At 43.8% G+C, this 20975-nt stretch overlaps 1 protein-coding gene across 1 annotated transcript in view; it reads right to left on the minus strand.

Annotated features, from left to right (window-relative positions):
- The window catches only part of LOC142743467 (somatomedin-B and thrombospondin type-1 domain-containing protein-like), a 93783-nt gene extending 73184 nt beyond the window's left edge, over positions 1–20599 (minus strand). Inside the window, exon 1 of the mRNA XM_075854257.1 lies at positions 20371–20599. Within this exon, the coding sequence (XP_075710372.1) occupies positions 20371–20599 (229 nt within the window). The remainder of the gene's footprint in view (positions 1–20370) is intronic.
- Positions 20600–20975: the final 376 nt, after the last annotated feature.

The raw sequence follows: 20975 nt of genomic DNA on the forward strand, positions 1-20975 counted from the left end.
CCCGGCCAGATTACCCATTCCAGCGACTGTAGAACATACAACTACCCGAGGTAGGTGTGTATAGAATGGTGCTCGTATGTGTAGACCTGTTCTCAGGGTGGCCTGAAGCCTGGCCAGTATCTTCCCCACTGCAGAAGTTGTGTGTAGTGACGGGAATAGTTTTTATCCCAAGTATTGAACTGGTGTTTGTACAATAAGATATCAGCATTTCTTCAAATGTTATTCCAAAGTTAGTTTGTTTAATAACTGTTTTCAAGAAGTGTTGTGGGAATATTAAATACTGAGGTTAAGTTTTATGTAAAGTTCTAGACCAGCGTGCCTTAGCATTGGACTATTGGAGGCAGACGTCAGATAAAAAGGTACAGATGCGGAATATTACCATTTGAAAACATTTTTTTTTTTTGTTAAAGGTAAATTTTAAAGTAGAAAATTCTGTGCAGTATATATAAAAAGGAGAAAAAATAGTTTGTACGTATCAGTTTTAGTTACTGCCCAATATGAATGTTTAATGTAAAGATGTCATTGTTAATGTTTTTCTTCAACTGAATTATCTGATTATGATCAATTAATGATTACACGATGAAAAAGATTGTTCTCCACAGGAAGTGTCCAACTGGGAGCGAAAGGCGTGAAAACCAGATTCGAACAGAATGTGGACGGATAAAGGAAGGTAAACCGGTAGCATCCAAGGCACTCTTGATGGCACTTGCTTTGATGGTGTGTGATATCACATATGCCCCAAGAATTAAAGGATCGATTTAGTAAGATCTAATTGGTATGTCCCAGGTTTTTACAGCTGTTGCTGGTAAATTCTGTTACAGCTGTTTGATTTGCCTACAGAAAAGTCCTGGCAGACCGGTGCCAACTTTATCCTACGTGCCTCCCATAAAGAGAAGAGACCTTGAGAGGCCTTTCCAGGTAAACCAAACCACAGTAGGGGAAAAAATTGGTTTGAGACACTTGTCAGATAAAACGTATGGTATCTGTGAATATTTCTGTGAGTAGAAGCTGTTAAAGGTAATCAGCTCAAAACAAGGTACAAATCCTGCTGAAAAGTGTAACACCAAGTGAAAATAAAATGTACCCAGTAACTACACATTTTCTAGGTGCCCTGTCCATTGGGACAGAGAAGTTTTTCTTACATAAAGGTGTTTGTTTTTAGTTTAAGGGTCTGACATTATTATAGTATGTAGTACTTAGAACAACTTTTATAGTGTATGCGGATGATGTTATCACCAGATTAGCATTTATTTTAACAATTGACAAGGGTTGGGTCCACAGCAAGTGCCAGTAAACATGAACTAACAGACTTTTAACATGATGAACTCCATCACTGAGATGCGGCAGGCGCAACCTGAGCCAATACAACGCGTTTGTCATGAACTGACGGCAGTGTCACAATTTTAAGCAGCTGTGCAGACAAGTAACTTTCCGGAGGAAGAGGACAGATCCGGGGGGTTTGTGGTAGTCACAATAAAACTCCACTACTAATACGTGGGATCTCACCCCAGGCTCACAGCATGAGGTGCTGTGTACAGCCCGGTGACGTATACTAAAAGAGACTGTGTCTGACAGATGAGAAGGACCAAACCAAGTCCTGATGACATCAGCAAAGGTCAGAGTAAAGCAAAGGAGAAATACCTGAGTAAATCCGTCAGCAGAATCCAAGTGTTTTAATAAGTAAGTGACCAGGAGGAGGGTAATAATAAATCCCCGTAAAGCCTGACTCCACAATTGTGTGGGTTACCCTAAGGGCGACAGTCAGTGAAGAGCAGAAGACAAAAGAAGAAGAGGACAATGATGTACAGGACTTGCAATGAACTGATGGGACCCAAAACCTGAGAGGTGATAGCATGAGATTGGTGATAGCATTATTTTATTAGTTGAGGCCCTATTGTTTATATTGTCTGAGGTTTATAATTATGTGTGTAAATATGCCACAGTACTGCAAATTACAATCTGAGGAGTTTTATGTGGAGGTATGAGGTGAAGGTCACTGGTTGTTGTCACTCATAAGTAAGAAGTACATGGTAGCAATGAGAACCCTGAGGTTATGTTAACTGGGTGTCTTTAGGTTTCAGGAAGATGCTGTACCATGGAGGAGAAGTTGGATTATTGCCAACATTAGTAGGTTTAACAGTAAAGAATGCTCATAATATAGAGTAAGTGGCCGACAGATTGGAAACGGTTACAGATTATGTGTTTGATGTTTTGAATGCTGTCCAAGGGGGAATGTGCATGGGCTTAGTAGGAGCACAAAGATGGCGGACCTGGGGGCCTTCATTAGGCCCCCAGGAAGCCAGAGCAACTATCGCCACCCCGCGATTGAATTGCGGGGGGCACGATGAGCTGCTAGAGGGGTTCGCCCACTCTTTCCAACGATTTAAATGTCGCGGTCGCTATTTACCGCAACATTTAACGGGTTAAATGAGCGGGTTCACTCTGAGCCCATTCCATACTTCCCCTAACCGGTTATGATGTATGGATACGTCAAATGTCGGAGAGGGGTTAAGGTTGTAGGTTCAGTTCCCTCAATGACCTGGTTAGTAATAGAAGTACTAATAAAGGGGATGTTATGAGTACTTTAATGTTTATTTATTCTGACACTGCTCTCATAGAACAGTCTTATCCATTTGGTACAAGATCCCCTTCTCAGGAACTATTATTTTGGGAAGAATACAAAATTATTGACGAGGTTAATATCTCTACCTCCGAGTCGGATGATGACCTGGAGATTAGTCGCTTTCCAATGGAGAAGATGCCTCGTCTGTCTAAGGCGATTAGATCAGATGAGCGGGTTCAGACTGAGATTGTGGGGGATGATGTTCTTCTGAGAAAAGTCAGAGCTTTCAAGGTGGACTCAGTAGTAAAGAACCTAATGTCCAATGAATAGAAATCACCTGACAAGAGTCCTATTTTAAGGCCTTATCTACACGAGCGTGTTAAACGTCCGTGGGACGGCTGTTGAAACAGCGGCCGTCCCACGGACCTATGTAATTCAATGTGGCCGTTCACACAGCCATTGTTTCAACGGACCGTGTGAAGGGTCCGTGGGAAAATAGTACATGTCCTATCCTGCATCACGCATCCCTCCATAGACTCTCATCTACGGGGGATGTGAGACATCGCGTCCTGCAGCGCCGAGCACGGATGCACCTCGGCCGTGAAAAACTGAAGTTTTTCACGTCCGAGGTGCGCAACGATCGTGTAAATAAGGCATAAAGAAGAGATTTAAGACCATGTTTGTCATTGATGAGGAGCAAGAGAAAGAGTGGGATGAGCCCCCCAAGGTGGACATAGTCACTGAAAAACACTAGAAGCGCCCAGTGGTTCCGAGTGAGAATGGGTCAAACTTCCATGACCCCATGGATTGGCAAATTGATAGTATGTTCCGACGAGGATACCTTTCGACTTCTTGCCAAGCCAGGGTAGCCCTATCCTCATCAGTCGTTGCTAAAAACCTGCGATCATGGCTACTCCAGATGGAGGAAGTCATCAACAATGGGTTGTCCAGAGATGACATTCTTAAATCTTTTAGGCAGGTCTCTTTAGCATCTGATTTCTTGTGTGATGTAGCAATTCAGCAGGCAAGATTTGCATCTCGTGCTATGGCTCTCTCCTCTGCTGGGACAAGAGCTCTTTGGATTAAACCGTGGCGGGGCAGATGCTCACTCAAAGAATTCCCTCTGCGCCATGGAGTATAAGCCTAATAGGCTTTTTTGGCTAAAGTTAGACTCCTTGATGGAGAACCTGTCCGACAAAAAGGGGAAATCCCTTCCACAGACTGGCAAACGTAAGGGGAGGTCTAGTTTTCGTGGCTCATCTAGGGATTTTATATCCAGTAAACAAGAGGAGGTAGTTCATCTTCTGGTGTCCAAAGATCAGGCTATAGACATTCTGGAGGTCGGGGAAGGGGCAACCCGTCTTCTGGGAAGATGGATTTCTGATGCCAAGAAGATTCCTGTGGGAGGGAGAGTATACTTCTTCTACCCCTAATTGTTGTCATCAATAAAAGATCGTTGGGTGCTGAACACCACAGATGGGGCTATTGGATAGAATTTTCCTCCAGACAGGTTCTCTCTCCACTCCCAAATTCTTCCCCGAAAAACAAGTCCTCCTAGAAAGGTCAATTCAAGACTTCATAGATACGGGGGTCTTAGAAAAAGTGTCATCCCCCGAAATAGGAAGGGGTGTTTACTCGCAGGTGTTTCTTGTGCCCAAGACCGACAACCGTTGGAGACAGTTTGGTCTGCCTTAGTACTTCTGGATGAGGGAGATTCCCTTGCCATCATAGACTTGAAGAATGCATATCTGAACGTTCCTATCCATCTAGACCACAGAAGTTTTCTGCGTATTGCTGTGTGGATAAAAGGGGAGCTGCGTCATCTCCAGTTCACCTCGCTCCCGTTCAGAATTTCATCAGCTCCGGACACCTTCACAAAGATTGTTGTCGCAGTGGTAGCTGGTCTGAGAGAAAAAGGGATCACGATTGTTCCCTACCTAGACGACTGGCTAGTGAAGGCCAGATCTGCAGAGATTTTGAAGACACATCTGCACACCATATTTACTTTCATCCAGTCCCTAGTGTGGCTCCTAAATGGGGAGAAATCCCATATTCTTCCCTCGGAGACAAAATAGTTTCTCGGTTTTATCTTGGACACCAACTCGATGGTGATATCTCTTCCTCTGGAAAGACTGAGAAAGATCCAGGATGCTGCCAATGATCTGTCAGCCCTAACGGGTATCTATCCATGTCATGATGAAGGTCTTAGGCCTTATGACAGCGGCCAGCGACTCAATAGAATGGGCAAAGTGGCAGGTGCGTCCGTTGCAACAGGAAATCCTGCACGTATGGGATCGAGACATATATTATTTCTAGACAAACTGGTCATCGTCACCAGAGATACAAGAGATTCCCTGAGGTAGTGGCGCCGCCTGAACAATGGCAGGTCCTTTGCTCCCCTAGTATGTGTCTATATATCGACCGACGCATCCCTCACAAGATGGGGGGCTCACATACAAGGTCAGATAAAAGGGTCCTGGTCTCCAACAGAGAGACTCGTGTCCTCAAATTGCAGGGAGTTGAGAGCAGTTCAGACAGCCCTGATACACTTTCACCATGTCATCCAGGGGAGAGCAATCAGGATAAAGTCCGACAATGTCACGACATTCTCCTATATAAACCACCAGGGAGGAAGACGATCCATAGCCCTTCTTGTAGAAGTGGAACCGATCATGATTTGTGTGGAGGCCCACGAGCTGGCAACTCTCAGCTGTCCATATTAAAGGGACCAACAACACCATAGCGGACAGATTGAGTCGCGATCTTCCGTTACTGGTAGAGTGATCTCTGGATCCAATGATCTTCAAGAGGATCATAGCACGCTGGGGTCAGCCTCAAGTGGACCTAATGGCCACATGGCACAATGCAAAGGTGACTCGGTTTTGTTCCCTATTCAGGAACGACAAACCATGGGTTCTGGATGCCCTTTCCATACCTTGGGAGTTTCATCTTTCTAATGTATTTTCACCAGTCCCTATGATCCCAAAGCTCTTGCAGAAGATCAGATGGGAAAAAGTCTTGGTAATTGCCATTTCCCCCTACTAGCCAAAGAGAGCCTAGTTTGCTCAATTGATGACCACAGTCCGGGAGTCTTATGAAGACTAACCCCTGATTCCACACCTGGTGACACAGGACGGCCGATGCAGTCCACACCTCGATCGTCTCCATTTGACGGCCTGGAGGTTAACGGCTCCCTTTTGAGGAGATCCGGCTTGTCCGAGGTGGTCATTAATACCCTCCTACAGTCCAGAGGTAGGAACACAAACCAGATCTATCTAAGGATTAAGATAGCTTTTGTCAGGTGGTGCAGAAACAAACCGGTCTCTTCAGAACATCCTTCTATCCGAGATATCCTGAGTTTTTGGCAAAATGGATTTGACAGGGGCCTTAAACCTGCCATGATCAGAGTGCAGATTTCTGCCTGGTCAGCAGTTCTGGGGAAGAAATTGTCAAGTGAGCCCTTGATACAAAGGTTTGTCAAAGCCGTCCAGAAAATCAGGCCTACCATTTTCGATCCAGTCCCAAAATGGGATCTTGCTCTTATCTTGGACAGGCTTTGTTATCCCACTTGGTCCCTTGCAGAAGATTGACCTGAAACATCTAGCTCTCAAGGTCTGTTTCCTGGTGGCTATAACGTCAGCGAAACGTGTTAGTGAGATCCAGGCATTGTGCGCTGTTGACCCTTCTCTCATTTTTCTTCAAGACCGAATCTTGCTCAGAACCAAACCTAATTTCATCCCTAAGGTGCCTTCACTGCAGAATAACAACCAGCAGATTGAACTGCCCGTCTTTTACCCAGATCCCTCCTCAGAGGAAGAGGACAAACTCTATTCCTTGGATATCGGTAGGGCTTTGGAAGCCTATCTGAATCGCACTGAAGCGTTTAGGAGGTTGGATCATCTTTTTATCTCCTTCCATGGCAGAAGTAGAGGCCAGAAGGTCTCTAGTGCAACCCTGTCCAGATGGATAAGGGAAGCGATTACCCTCTGCTGTAACCAAGCAGGTCTTCAGGCCCAATGACCTACTAGAGCCCATTCAACTCGAGCAAATGCAACATCTTGGGCCGAGAGAAGTCTTGTTCCAATGGACCAGATCTGCAAGACTGCCTCATGGAGTACACCTCATACGTTTGTAAATCTTTACAGACTAGACATCAGAAGGGCTGGGGAAGCAGCCTTTGGTCGAGTGGTGTTAGAGTCCGCGGTTAATAGTAACCCACCCTAAATTGATTAATTTCTAAATCCCCATTAGTGCTGCTGCTGTTGACGTCAAGGCAAGTGTAATTTCTACTGACCATAAATTCTTTCCTTTAGTCCAAGCAGCAGCACTGCTTTCGCACCCAATAAAGGTTGTTCTGTTTTGTTCAGCAAGCTTTACGGTGAATAGAAATGACACTTTGTCGACCATAGCAAGCAATCCATCAACCAACCAGCCCAGTTTTTATTTCTTATATCACTTGCCAACCAGATAAAGGAAGAGATTTTTGTAACACCCTGTATATTCTATGTAATAATTATAATAAATACTAATAAATATAATCATATTAGTTCTGTTCATATACCAACTAGCACCATAAACTAGAAAAGTAACTCAAAATAGTTTCTTATCTCTTTATAAAGCAATAGCACCTCAAACCGTACATATCACTTGTCAGTTTCTATGTGTTTTGCCTAAACTTGGGAGTTCATGTATGTCAGGAAGTAGAGAATCATCCCAGTCTGACCCCTGTGCAGTTTTTACATAAAGCTAATCCTCCTTTTGTGCATTGTCAAAATGCAGGAGGCCTAGGCAGCCCTTTCTGCTAGATACCGATATACCCAATTTACCTACCATAGATGGACTTTACTGTTCCTCACTCTTTGCTGTCAATCTAATCTTCTATTTGCTTCACATAGCAGATTTCCATTCAGCAGTTATGAACGTAAGGCTATCTTCACATAACATAGGGCTACATTGACCTGGCATATGCTAAAAGGGAATCCTTTCCTGGCTGGCGTATGTATGGAATAACGTATAGGCTATCCCGTAAAAAATATATACCACAATTTTATATATTTTTTCTCTTCAACAATGGGACCCTATGGCCGATGTAAGCCACTGTATGCCTCATATTTCCCTACGTATACCTCCTTAACCAGTTCAGGACCGGGCTATTTTGAGCCTTCAGGACCAGACACAGTTTAGCCCTTTTTAGCACGCGTTAGTTAAATGACTATAACTTTTTTTATTTGTTGGGCTAGCAACGTGATTTTTGCGATGTTTTTTCCATAGACAATGCAGGTTTCTTTTTTTTTTTTTATCATTTTTATACACATTCTTTTTGCTATTTTAGCATTTTTAGGCTTAAAGTTTGAAAATAATAGTAAAAAAATAAATAAGCTTTTTTACTTTTCAGCAATTTTTTTTTTTTTTGTTGGTAATAACATATTTACCCTAAAATAGACCTTTTATTTGTGATCGTCATTGTCTACCGGAAATTTTAACATGTTACATATATATATTAGGATAATTGGCTCCGGGCTAGCGTTACGACAATGATTGGGGGGGGTGGGGGGTGGGACGACGACATTTTTTTTTGGGGTGCGTATTTTATGTGTGTTTATTATAAAAAAAAATTGCATTTTACTTTACTTTTATTTTTTTATTACTATGGTCTGTCCCTCAAAGGTCAGAAAAGACCTTTGGGGGACTTTTATATATATATTCTTTCTTTCTTTACACCATCTTTTTCAGCCCTCTTAGGGCTTATTCAGACGAACGTATAATACGTCCGTGCAACGCTCGTGATTTTCACGCGCCTCGCACGGCCTTATGTTAATAAATGGGGCCGTTCAGACAGTCCGTGATTTTCACGCGTGTGCCCGCTGTGTAAAAGTCACGACATGTCCTATATTTGTACATTTTTCGCGCATCACGCACCCGTTGAAGTGGACTACAGCACTTCTGCCAACGTCACTGTCACGGTCCATATATGGACAATGACGTCAGCAGCAGTACTGGAGTCCCCAAGCAGAGTATCAGCGCAGTGTATTAATATAGCGACCAGGGCTTCATGCCTTCAAGTCCTCTAGTGGGAGAAAAAAAAAAAGTTAAAAGAAAGTTAATAAAAATGTAAAAAAACTTTCAAGTTAAAACAATAACTGCCTTTTTTTCCATAAGTCTTTTATTACTAGTCCTTCTTAATGAATTTAGAATATCATCAAAAAGTTAATTTATTTCAGTAATTCAATTCAAAAAGTGAAACTCATATATTATATAGATTCATTACACGCAGAGTGACCTATTTCCAGCATTTATCCAGCAATCTATCAAGTCCAGAGTCAACGCAGCCGTCTACCAGGAAATTTTAGTACACTTCATGCTTCCCTCTGCTGACAAGCTTTAGGCTGGGTTCACACGACCACATTAACGTCCGTAATTGACGGACGTATTTCGGCCGGAAGTCCCGGACCGAACTCAGTGCAGGGAGCCGGGCTCCTAGCATCGTAGTTATGTACGACGCTAGGAGTCCCTGCCTCTCGGTGGAACTACTGTCCCGTACTGAAAACATGATTACAGTACGGAACAGTTGTCCTGCAGAGAGGCAGGGACTCCTAGCATCGTACATAACTATGATGCTAGGAGCCCGGCTCCCTGCACTGAGTTCGGTCCGGGACGTCCGCCTTATGGAGATGCTGATTTCATTTTCCAGCAGGACTTGGCACCTGCCCACACTGCCAAAAGAACCAAGATGAGAGACCCCAGACCCAACAATGCAGACTAGCTTAAGGCCGCTATCAAAGCAACCTGGGCTTCCATAACACCTCAGCAGTGCCACAGGCTGATCGCCTCCATGTCACGCCGCATTGATGCAGTAATTCATGCGGAGTCGGTGCCCCGACCAAGTATTGAGTGCATATACTGTACATACTTTTCAGAAGGCCAACATTTCGGTATTAAAAAATCATTTTTGAAATTGGGCTTATATAATATTCTAATTTTCTGAGACACTAAATTTTGGGTTTTCATTAAGTGTTAGCCATAATCATCAACATTAAAATTCACCACCCGTCCAAAAATATGGATTAAAAAGAGATGAAAATGTTGCATGTCCCCAAAATTGTACCAATAAAAACTACAACCCGTCCCGCAAAAAACAAGCCCTCCCACAGCTTTTTTGAAGGCAAAATAAAAAACATTTGGCTCTCAGAATATGGTACAAAAAAGAAATGATTTAAAAAAAAAAAATTATTTTATTGTGCAAACGCTGTAACATAAAAAAAACTATATACATATGGTATCGCCGTAATGGTATCCACCCGCAGAATAAAGTTCATATGTACTTTATAGCGCAACCCCATTATTATACCTTGATGTACTCCGCACAGCTTACATATGCCCCACATTGTAAACTAAAATACCAAGCTAAATCTGCGTTCCAAAAGCCAAATGGCGCTCCCTCCCTTCTGAGCCCTACAGCGTGCCCAAACAGAAGTTTACGTCCACATATATGGCATCACCATACCCGGGAGAACCTGATTAAAAGTTTATGAGAGATTTGTCTGCAGGGGCACAAACTGAGCACCACATCGTGGGCACTAAAATTTCTAATAAATTTTTAAAAAAAAACATTGGGCACAAAATGCTCACTACACCCCTTAAAAATTGCCTTGATGGGTTCAGTTTTCAAAATAGAAGTCACTACTTGGGGGTTTGTTTTACTATTCGACCTTAGGGCCCAGCAATTGTGGGTCAATGCTGTGAAAATCACCAAAATAGACCTCAAATGCGCATGGTGCTCTTCAATTTTAAGCTCTGTCATATGTCCATGAAAATGAGAACTGCCTTTATGTGTGTAGTTTCCAAAATGGGGTCACTTCTCAGGGGTTTCTACTGTACTCTGGTACCTCAGAAGCTCTGCAAACGTGACATGGCGACCGTACACCAATACAGCAAAATCTGCGCTCTATAAGCCAAATGGCGCGCCTTCAATTTTGAGCTCTGCCATGTGCCCAAACAGCAGTTTAGGGCCACACATGGGGTATTGCCATACTCGGGAGAAGTTAAGTAACCAATTGTGTGGTGTTTTTTCACCTATTACTCCTCGTGAAAATAAAAAATTGAGAGATAAAACTACAAATTTTGGGGGAAAAAATTATTTTTCATTTTCAATGTCTATTTCTATATTTCAATGTTTTTATTTAATTTTTGAACAACAAAATAAACAAAGTTTCAGATGTGAGAAACAAGCATAGATTAGTTACAATATTGTCGGCAGATTCACTGCCTAATTTTAATAAAATATATGAAACACCTGTGGGGTCAAAATGCTTACTACACCCCTTGATGAATGACCTGAGAGGTTTAGTTTCCAAAATGGAGTCACTTCTCAGGAATTTCTACTGTACTGGTACCTCAGGGGCTCTGCAAATGCGACATGGCGCCTAAAAACCAATCAAGCAAAGTCTGCATGCCAAGAAGCGCTCCTTCCATTCTGAGCCCTGCGGTGCGTCCAAACAGAAGTTTATGACCATATATGGGGTATTGCCGTACTCAGTAGAAATTGCTTTACAAATGTTGTGGCGGTTTTTTCTTCTTTATTCCTTGTAAAAATATGCTTGAGGGTTGTATTTTCCAAAATGGGTTCACTTTTGGGCGGGGTTTCCTCTGTTTTGGTCCCTCCAGTGCGTTGCAAATGCGACATGGCACGAAAACCATTCCAGCAAAATCTGCACTCCAAAATCCAAATGGCGCTTCATCCCTTCTGAGCCCTGGCGTGGTTCTAAACAGCCGTTTATGACCACATATGAAGTATTGCCGTAATCGGGAGAAACTGCTTTACAAATGTTGGGGTGCTTTTTCACCTTTATTCATTGTAACAATTAGAAAATTCTATGTTTTTTTCCAGAATTTTTATTTTTACAGACTAATTAAAATAAATTTAGAGAAAAAACTGGAGTCCAAATGCGAACTATACCCCTAGATACATTCCTTGAGGGGTGCGTTTCCAAAATGGGGTCACTTTTGGGGGGTTTCCACTGTTTTGGCACCACAAGACCTCTTCAAACCTGACATGGTGCCTATACTAAAATATATAAAAAAAAAAAAAAAGGGGGAACCAAAATCCCCTAGGTGCTTTTTTGCTTCTGAGACCTGTGCTTCAGTCCATTAGCACACTAGGTCCACATGTTGGATATTTCTAAACACTGCAGAATCTGGGCAATAAATATTGAGTTGCGTTTCCCTGGTAAAACTTTCTGCATTACAGAAAAAAATGTATTACAAATGAATCTCGGCAAAAAAAAAAAAATGTGTACATTTTACCTCTACATTGCTTTCATTCCTGTGAAACGCCTGAAGGGTTAAAACACTTTCTGAATGCTGTTTTAAATACTTTGAGGGTGCAGTTTTTAAAATGGGGTGTTTTATAAGGGTTTCAAATACATGGGCCCCTCAAAGCCACTTGAGAACTGAACCTGTCCCTGAAAAAATTGCCTTTTGAAATTTTCTTGAAAATGTGAGAAATTGCTGCTAAAGTTCTAAGCCTTGTAATGTCCTAGAAAAATAAAAGGATGTTCAAAAAACGATGCAAACATAAAGTAGACATATGTGAAATGTTAATTAGTAACTATTTTGGGTGGTATTACTATCTGTTTCACAAGCAGATACATTTAAATTTAGAAAAATCATAATTTTTGCAAATTTTCTCTAAATTTTAGTGTTTTGCACAAATAAGCAATGAATTTATCTACCACATTTTTACACTAACATAAAGTCCAATATGTCATGAGAAAACAGTCTCAGAATCGCTTGGACAGGTAAAAGCATTCCAAAGTTATTACCACATAAAGTGACATGTCAGATTTGAAAAAATGGGGCTGGTCCTGAAGGCCAAAATGAGCTTGGTCCGGAAGGGGTTAATGTAAACAAAATGTGTATTTACTAGCTAAAGTGTTTTGTATTAACCCCTTCCCTCTTTAGCCACTTTTGACCTTCCTGACAGAGCCTAATTTTTCAAATCGGACTTGTTTCACTTTATGTGGTAATAACTCCGGAATGCTTTTACCTATCCAAGCAATTCTGAGATTGTTTTCTCGTGACAGGCAGTTATAACACACAAAATTGTTGCTAATTAACATCCCCCATATGTCTACATTAGATTGGCATCGTTTCTTGAACATCCTTTTATTTTTCTAGGACGTTGCAAGGCTTTGAACTTTAGCAGCAATTTCTGAAATTTCAAAAGGCTCACCCCAGTTTAAAAACTTCACCCCTCAAAGTATTCAAAACAGCATTTAGAAAATTTCTTAACCCTTCAGACTTTTCACAGGAATTAAAGCAAAGTAGAGGTGAAATTTACACATTTCATATTTTTTTGCAGAAATTAATTTTTAATCCAATTTTCTTTATAACACAGAAAGTTTTACCAGAGAAATGCAACTACATATTTATTGCCCAGGTTCTGCAGTTTTAGGAAATATCCCACATATGGCCCTAGCGTGTTACTGGACTGAAGCACCGGCCTCAGAAGCAAAGGAGCACCTAGTGGATTTTGGGGCCTTATTTTTATTACAATATATTTTAGACACCATGTCAGGTTTGAAGGGCTCTTGCGGTGCCAAAACAGTGGAAACCCCCCAAAAATGACCCCATTTGGGAAACTACACACCTCAAGGAAATTATCTAGAGGTGTAGTGAGCATTTTGACTCCACAGGTTTTTTACAGAAATTATTGGAAGTAGGCCGTGAAAATTAATATCTACATTTTTTCTAAAAAAATGTAGGTTTAGCATTTTTTTTTCTCATTTCCACAAGGACTAAAGGAGAAAAAGCACCACCAAATTTGTAAAGCAATTTCTCCCGAGTAAAACAATACCCCACATGTGGTAATAAACGGCTGTTTGGACACACGGCAGGGCTTAGAAGGCATGGAGCGCCATTTGGTTTTTGGAGATCACATTTAGCAGGAATGGTTTGCGGAGGCCATGTCACATTTGCAAAGCCCCTGAGGGGACAAAACAATGAAAATTCCCAAAAAGTGATTCCATTTAGGAAACTACAACCCTTGAGAATTAATCTAGGGGTGTAGTAAGCATTTAGACCCCATAGATGTTTCATAGAATTTATTAGAATTGGGCAGTGAAAATAAAAACAATCCCTTTTCTTCAATAAAACGTAGCTTTAGCGCAAAATTTTTCATTTTCTCAACAAATAAAGGAAAAAAAAAAGAACCCAACATTTGTAAAGCAATTTCTCCCGAGTACGGCAATACCCCATATGTGGTCAGAAACTGCTATTTGGGCACACGGCAGGGCTCAGAAGGGAAGGCGCGCCATTTGGAGTGCAGATTTTGCTGGATTAGTTCCTGGGCGCCTGTGGGACCGAAAGCCCCCAGAAGTGACCCCATTTTGGAAACTACATCCCTCAATGCATTTACCTAGTGGTGTAGTGAACATGTTAACCCCACAGGTGTTTTGCAGAAATTAGTGTGCACTCCATGTTGCAGAGTGAAAATGGGATTTTTTTCCATAGATATGCCAATATGTGGTGCCCGGCTTGTGCCACCATAACAAGACAGCCCTCTAATTATTATGCAGTGTTTCCCGGTTTTAGAAACACCCTACATGTGACCCTAATCTTTTGCCTGGACATTTGATCAGGCTCAGGAGTGAGAGAGTACCATGCGAAATTGAGGCCTAATTTGGCAATTTACAAAGTATTGGTTCACAATTGCAGAGGCTCTGATTTGAAATAATAAAAAGAAACCCCTGAGAAGTGACCCCATTTGGAAACTGCACTCCTCAATGCATTTATTAAGGGGTGTAGTGAGCATTTCACCCCACAGGTCTTTTCCATAAATGAATGCGCTGCGGATGGTGCAAATTAAAAATGTATATTTTTCCCTAGATATGCCATTTCAGTGGCAAATATGTCATGCCCAGCTTATGACACTGGAGACACATACCCCAAAAATTGTTAAAAGGGTTCTCCTGGGTATGGCGATGCCATATATGTGGAAGGAAACTGCTGTTTGGGCACGCTGTAGGGTTCAGAGCGGAGGGAGCGCCATTTGGCTTTTGGAGAGCGGATATTGCTTGGTAGTAGTTTTGTTTGAGTATTGCTGGTGTTTCCGTTTATAATGTGGGGGTACATGTAAACTGGGCAGAGTACATCAGGGGCAATCCTTTCTGCACAGGCCGGTGTCGCACTGATATATGGCGTCCTTTCTTATGCCCCTTTTGGTCCACACTCCGCACCTTTGCAGTTTGGGGAATTTTGCTGGGAAAGTGTTGTCCTGGTATAATACGGGCACCCTCGCTTCAAGCGGACATGTTTGGGCCCTCCCTTTCCTGGTTCCCTAATTTTAGGTCTTTGATAAATCGCCTCTTCAAACAACTGCATATTTTTTATTTCCTGACTTATTGGAGCCATAACTAATTTTATTTTTTCATAGACGTAGTTGTATGAGGGCTTTTTTTTGCGGGACGAGCTGTAGTTATTATTGGTACCATTTTGGGGTACATGCGACTTTTTGATCACCTTTTACCCTATTTTTTGGGAGGCCAGGTAAACAAAAAACCGCAATTCTGGCATAGTTTTATTTAGTTTTTTTTATACAGCGTTCACCAAGCGTTATAAATTACATGTTAACTTTATTCTGCGGGTCAGTACGATTCCGGCGATACATATTTTATAGAACTTTTTTATGTTTTGCAACTTTTTGCACAATAAAACTACTTTTGTAAAAATAATGTATTTATTCTGTCGCCAAGTTGTGAGAACCATAACTTTTTAATTTTTTTGTCGACGCAGCTGTATGAGGGCTTGTTTTTTGCGAGATGAGCTATAGTTTTTATAGGTACCATTTTTTAAATACGTGTGACTTTTTGATCATTTTTTATTTCAATATTTATAAGTCAAAGTGACCAAAAAACAGATACTCTGGTATCGTTTTTTACGGTTTTTTTTATGCGGTTCACCGCGTGCAATAAATAATATAATATTTTGATACCTCAGGTCATTACGGTTGCGGCGACATCAAATACGTATGGTTTATTATTTTTTTTCAATAATAAAAGGACTTGATAAAACGCAATCCCACTTTTACTCTTATTTTATTACTTGCAACTTTTATTGTTTTCAAACTTATTTTTTTGACTTTTTTTTCATACTTTTTTTTACACTTTTTCTCAAGTCCCACTAGGGGACTTGAAGGTCCAGCTGTCAGATTTATTTTTTTCTAATACATTGCACTACCTACGTAGTGCAATGTATTAGATCTGTGAGTTATTCACTGACAGCAAGCCGATTAGTCTTCACCTCCCGGCGGGGCCTAATCGGCTTCCGTAATGGCAGAGCAGGAGACCATTGTGTCTCCTGTTGCCATAGCAGCAGGTGCCAGTCCCGATTGCCTGTCAGGGCTGGCGATCTGCTAGTAACCGCTACGATGCAGCAATCGCTTTCGATTGCTGCATTGAAGGGTTAATGGCAGGGATCGGAGCTAGCTCCGGTTCCTGCCGTTACAGGTGGATGTCAGCTGTAACATACAGCTGACTTCCACTGCTGATGACGCCGGATCAGCTCCTGACCCGGCGCCATCTTGGCGGCGGCTACGGAAGCCGATCAGGCTCCGCCATTGGGCGGATCTTGACCGGTTTCCGTGCTAGGCAGACCGAGAGGCCAGTATTAGGCATCCGGTTGCCAATGCAGCCACCGGAACCCCAGCAATTTCATTGCTGGGGTTCCGATGAGCTGTAAACACCCGGCCGTTACAGTCGAATGTCAGCTGTAAGATACAGCTGAGATCCGACGATGATGGCACCGGCTCAGCTTCTGAACCGGTGCCAAACATTTGGCGTATGGGTACGGCAAAATGCGGGAAGTCAATGCTTTCCATGGCGTACCCATACGGCAAATGTCGGGAAGGGGTTAAATCCTTTCCCTCTTTGGCCAGTTTTGATCTCCCTGACAGAGACTCATTTATCAAATCTGACATGTTTCACTTTATGTGGTAATAACTTCGGAATGCTTTTACCTATCCTAGCGATTCTGAGATTGTTTTCTCGTGACACATTGGACTTTATGTTACTGGCAAAATACATTCAGTATTTAATTGTGAAAAACACCAAAATTTAGTGAAAAATGCAAAAATTAGCATTTTTCTAAATGTAAATGTATCTGCTTGTAAGACAAATGGCAATACCACACAAAATTTTTGCCAATTAACATCCCCCATATGTCTACTTTAGATTGGCATTGTTTTTTTTTTTAACATCCTTTTATTTTTCTAGGACGTTACAAGGCTTAGAACTTTAGCAGCAATTTCTCTTAACCCTTTAGACGTTTCACAGGAATTAAAGCAAAATAGAGGTGAAATTTACAAATTTTTTTTTGCAGAAATGCAATTTTAATCCATTTTTTTTTGTAACACAGAAAGTTTTACCAGAGAAATGCAACTCAATATTTATTGCCCAGGTTCTGCAGTTTTAGGAAATATCCCACATATGGCCCTAGCGTGATAATGGACTGAAGCACCGGCCTCAAAACGAAAGGAGCACCTAGTGGATTTTGGGGCCTTCTTTTTATTAGAATATATTTTGGGCACCATGTCAGGATGAAGGTCTCTTGTGGTGCCAAAACAGTGGAAATCCCCCAAAAGTGACCCCATATGGGAAACTACACCCTCAAGGAAATGAGCATTTTGACCCCACAGTTATTGGAGTTAGGCAGTGATAATTAAAATCTAAATTTTTTTAGACAATCGGCACCCCACGATCGGGTTGTGTGGGGGCCGCTGGTACGTTAGAGGGGGCCGCCCCCCTTATTCGAACGCTTTAAATTCTGTGATCGTGATTTATTCCGCCCATTTAACCCCTTAAATGCCGCAGTCAAAGTGATCTTTGATTCCGCCCGTTGCAGTGAGGTGTCGGCTGTATTACACAGCCGTCACACGCTAAGGCCGGATTCACACGAGCGCGCAAAAGGCACTTAACAGCTCCGTGTGTCATCACCATATGATGCGCGGCTGCGTGATTTTCGCGCAGCCGCCATCATTATGACACTGTTTGTATGTTTGTAAACAGAAGTCTATGGGGCCGGGTAATACACGGCCATCACCGGTAGGTGTCCCGAGTGATGGCCGGGTCTACCGTCGCTCGCGCTCTCTCTCCTCCTCCTCCTCACAGTGCAGAGTGCATGTGAGGAGGGTCTTTTTTTGTTCCCTGTAGGAGTCGGAATCCCTAATCCCCGGCCGGGGATTGGGGATTCCGCTACAGGAGAAGTGAGTGACTACACTGTCCATATATGGACACAGCGAAGTCACTCACTTCTGCAGCGGAAGCCCCGACTCTATGGCCGGGGATGCCGCTACAGGAGAAGTGAGTGACTACACTGTCCATATATGGACACAGCGAAGTCACGCACTTCTGCAGCGGAATCCCCGACTCTATGGCCGGGGATGCCGCTACAGGAGAAGTGAGTGACTACACTGTCCATATATGGACACAGCGAAGTCACGCACTTCTGCAGCGGAATCCCCGACTCTATGGCCGGGGATTCCGCTACAGGAGAAGTGAGTGACTACACTGTCCATATATGGACACAGCGACGTCACTCACTTCTGCAGCGGAATCCCCGACTCTATGGCCGGGGATGCCGCTACAGGAGAAGTGAGTGACTACACTGTCCATATATGGACACAGCGAAGTCACTCACTTCTGCAGCGGAATCCCTGACTCTATGGCCGGGGATGACGCTACAGGAGAAGTGAGTGACTACACTGTCCATATATGGACACAGTGACGTCACTCACTTCTGAAGCGGAATTCCCGACCTGTGGCAGGGAATTCCTCTCCAGGAGAAGTCAGTGACTACACTGTCCATATATGGACATTGAAGTCAGTGACTTCTCCTGGAAGGGGGGGGGGGATGGGTGCAACCTACAGGGGGCTGGGTGGCATCACCTACAGGGGGCAGGGTGGCATCACCTACAGGGGGCAGGGTGGCATCACCTACAGGGGGCAGGGTGGCATCACCTACAGGGGGCAGGGTGGCATTACCTACAAGGGGCAGGGTGGCATTACCTACAGGGGGCTGGGTGGCATTACCTACAGGGGGCTGGGTGGCATTACCTACAGGGGGCTGGGTGGCATCACCTACAGGGGGCAAGGTGGCATCACCTACAAGGGGCAGGGTGGCATTACCTACAAGGGGCAGGGTGGCATCACCTACAGGGGCAGGGTGGCATCACCTGCAGGGGGCTGGGTGGCATTACCTGCAGGGGGCTGGGTGGCATTACCTGCAGGGGGCTGGGTGGCATTACCAGCAGGGGGCTGGGTGGCATTATCTACAAAGGGCTGTGTGTGGCAACAAATTTAAATGAAATTCATCCGATTTTAAAACGGACAGGGAAAAAAACGGATGCAAATTGGGTCCAAATCGGCCGGTAAAAACGGAAACACGGCCCGGAACGGAATCGGAACGGATGCAAACCGGATGCAAACCGGCCGGGAAAATCTGCCAAAAACGGCCGATTTTCCCGGCCGACACTCGGACCCTGTCGTGTGAATGAGGCCTAAGTTTACACGAGCGTGATATAGGTGGGTGCGACGCGCGTGCTTTTCACGCGTGTCGTACGCACCTATATTAGGCTATGGGGCAGCGCAGACAGTCCGTGAGTTTTGCTCAGCGTGAGTCCGCTGAAAAAAACTCACGACATGTCCTATCTTTGTGCGCTGTTCGCGCATCACGCACCCATTGAAGTCAATGGGTGCGTGAAAAACACGCAGGTCGCACGGAAGCACTTCCGTGCGAACTGCGTGATTCGCGCAACAGCTGTCAAGCTCTGAATGTAAACAGAAAAGCACCACGTGCTTTTCTGTTTACAAACATCCAAACGGAGTGTCATAATGATGGCGGCTGCGAGAAAATCACGTAGCCGCGCATCATACGCTGATGACACACGGAGCGGTTATGTGCCTTTTGCGCACAAAAAACGCTGCATTTTTTGCGTGCGCAAAACGCACACGCTCGTGTAAATCAGGCCTTATAGTGAGATTTTATGAAAACCTGTCTGCTGCGTCATAGCTGCTGTTAATGGTGGCCTGTAGTCTGCCGATAGACTCCTGGATGGAGAATTGTATTTCCCAGTCACCACCCTTCTCTATCATAAATCTGCTCACACTTGTGAGGGTGGTTATTGCAATAAATAGATATATCGGCAAAATTGGCAAATATACAAGTACATCTAAGGTGAAACGACACGATCTGATCATTTATCCACCACAGATGGCACAGGTATTGTTAATGATTGCCGGTTGGCACATCATGAGCAGAGACATTGGGGTACATATAGGGCCACGTACCATGCAGCTGAAGACATGATATAGTGCACGTTGCACTCCCGAACACAAAGCTCACCTGTTTTTGCAGGTTTGTTCCTAGTGATGGTCACCGCCAGTTTATTCTATAAAAAATACCGGGAAACTATTGGAAGCAAATAATAAGCCATGCCACCTTTTACTGATGCAAATTGCCACTTGTGTCAGTAAAACTGGCAGAGAACTTCATAAAGGGGTCAGTATGGATTCCATTCAGAAAACTGATGTAGTTGCATAGATAAATCTCCCCCAATAAGTTTATGACGATCTCTACAATACACAATAATAAAAAAAAAAAAGCCCCCAAATCCCCCTGGCACAGGATATATGTTGCAGCCAGGTCCCATATTACCTCACATGTCTATATGCCGGTGACAGTGATAGAATCATATGATTGTAGCTCAAGCACCTGTGCCCCGTGGGTATAATACACCATGCCCTCTCACTCACCGCTGCCCCCGCACTGCCCCGCGTAGTCCTCACAGCAGTCGGCGCTTCGGTGACAGTAGGAGTCGCAGTAACACGTGCTCCCGGTGGCAGTGACGCCGGTGCAGGCATTATTCCTCCCCGGGCAACACCTGGGATGTCCGCGTCGTGCACAGATGCACCGACCTCCCGGGACCTGCAGGACCCACACTGAGCAGAGGAGAAGCCACAGCCCGGAGCTCCGGAGCTGCATCCCGGGGCATCCAGACGCAAGGTAAATGGTGTGGAGAGGATGGTATGCTGTGTGAGGAAGGTCTGTAGCCTGGGCTCGGTGCAGTCACTGTGCCCCGCAGGTCATGTGAGGTCAGAGCCGCCTGACAGACACCGTGCTCCAGCTGTTCCCAGGTAGTGGACGAGCCGCCTGTACTCTGGGAGGTTTACTATATGATATAGGCGGGAGGAGGCTGCGGTGCCCCCTGCCCGGCTCAGCCCTCTCACTGCTTTCCTCACAGAACAGCGCTCGGCTAGGACCCCCTCACTAAAAAGTTTCATAACGGAGAGACCTGTATATGGGGCAACACGTATAGACATTTTGTCGCAGGTGTTTGACTGTCTCAGGCCCCATGCAC

The sequence above is a fragment of the Rhinoderma darwinii genome, chromosome 1 (assembly GCF_050947455.1).
Source record: "Rhinoderma darwinii isolate aRhiDar2 chromosome 1, aRhiDar2.hap1, whole genome shotgun sequence".
Lineage (NCBI taxonomy): Eukaryota > Metazoa > Chordata > Amphibia > Anura > Rhinodermatidae > Rhinoderma > Rhinoderma darwinii.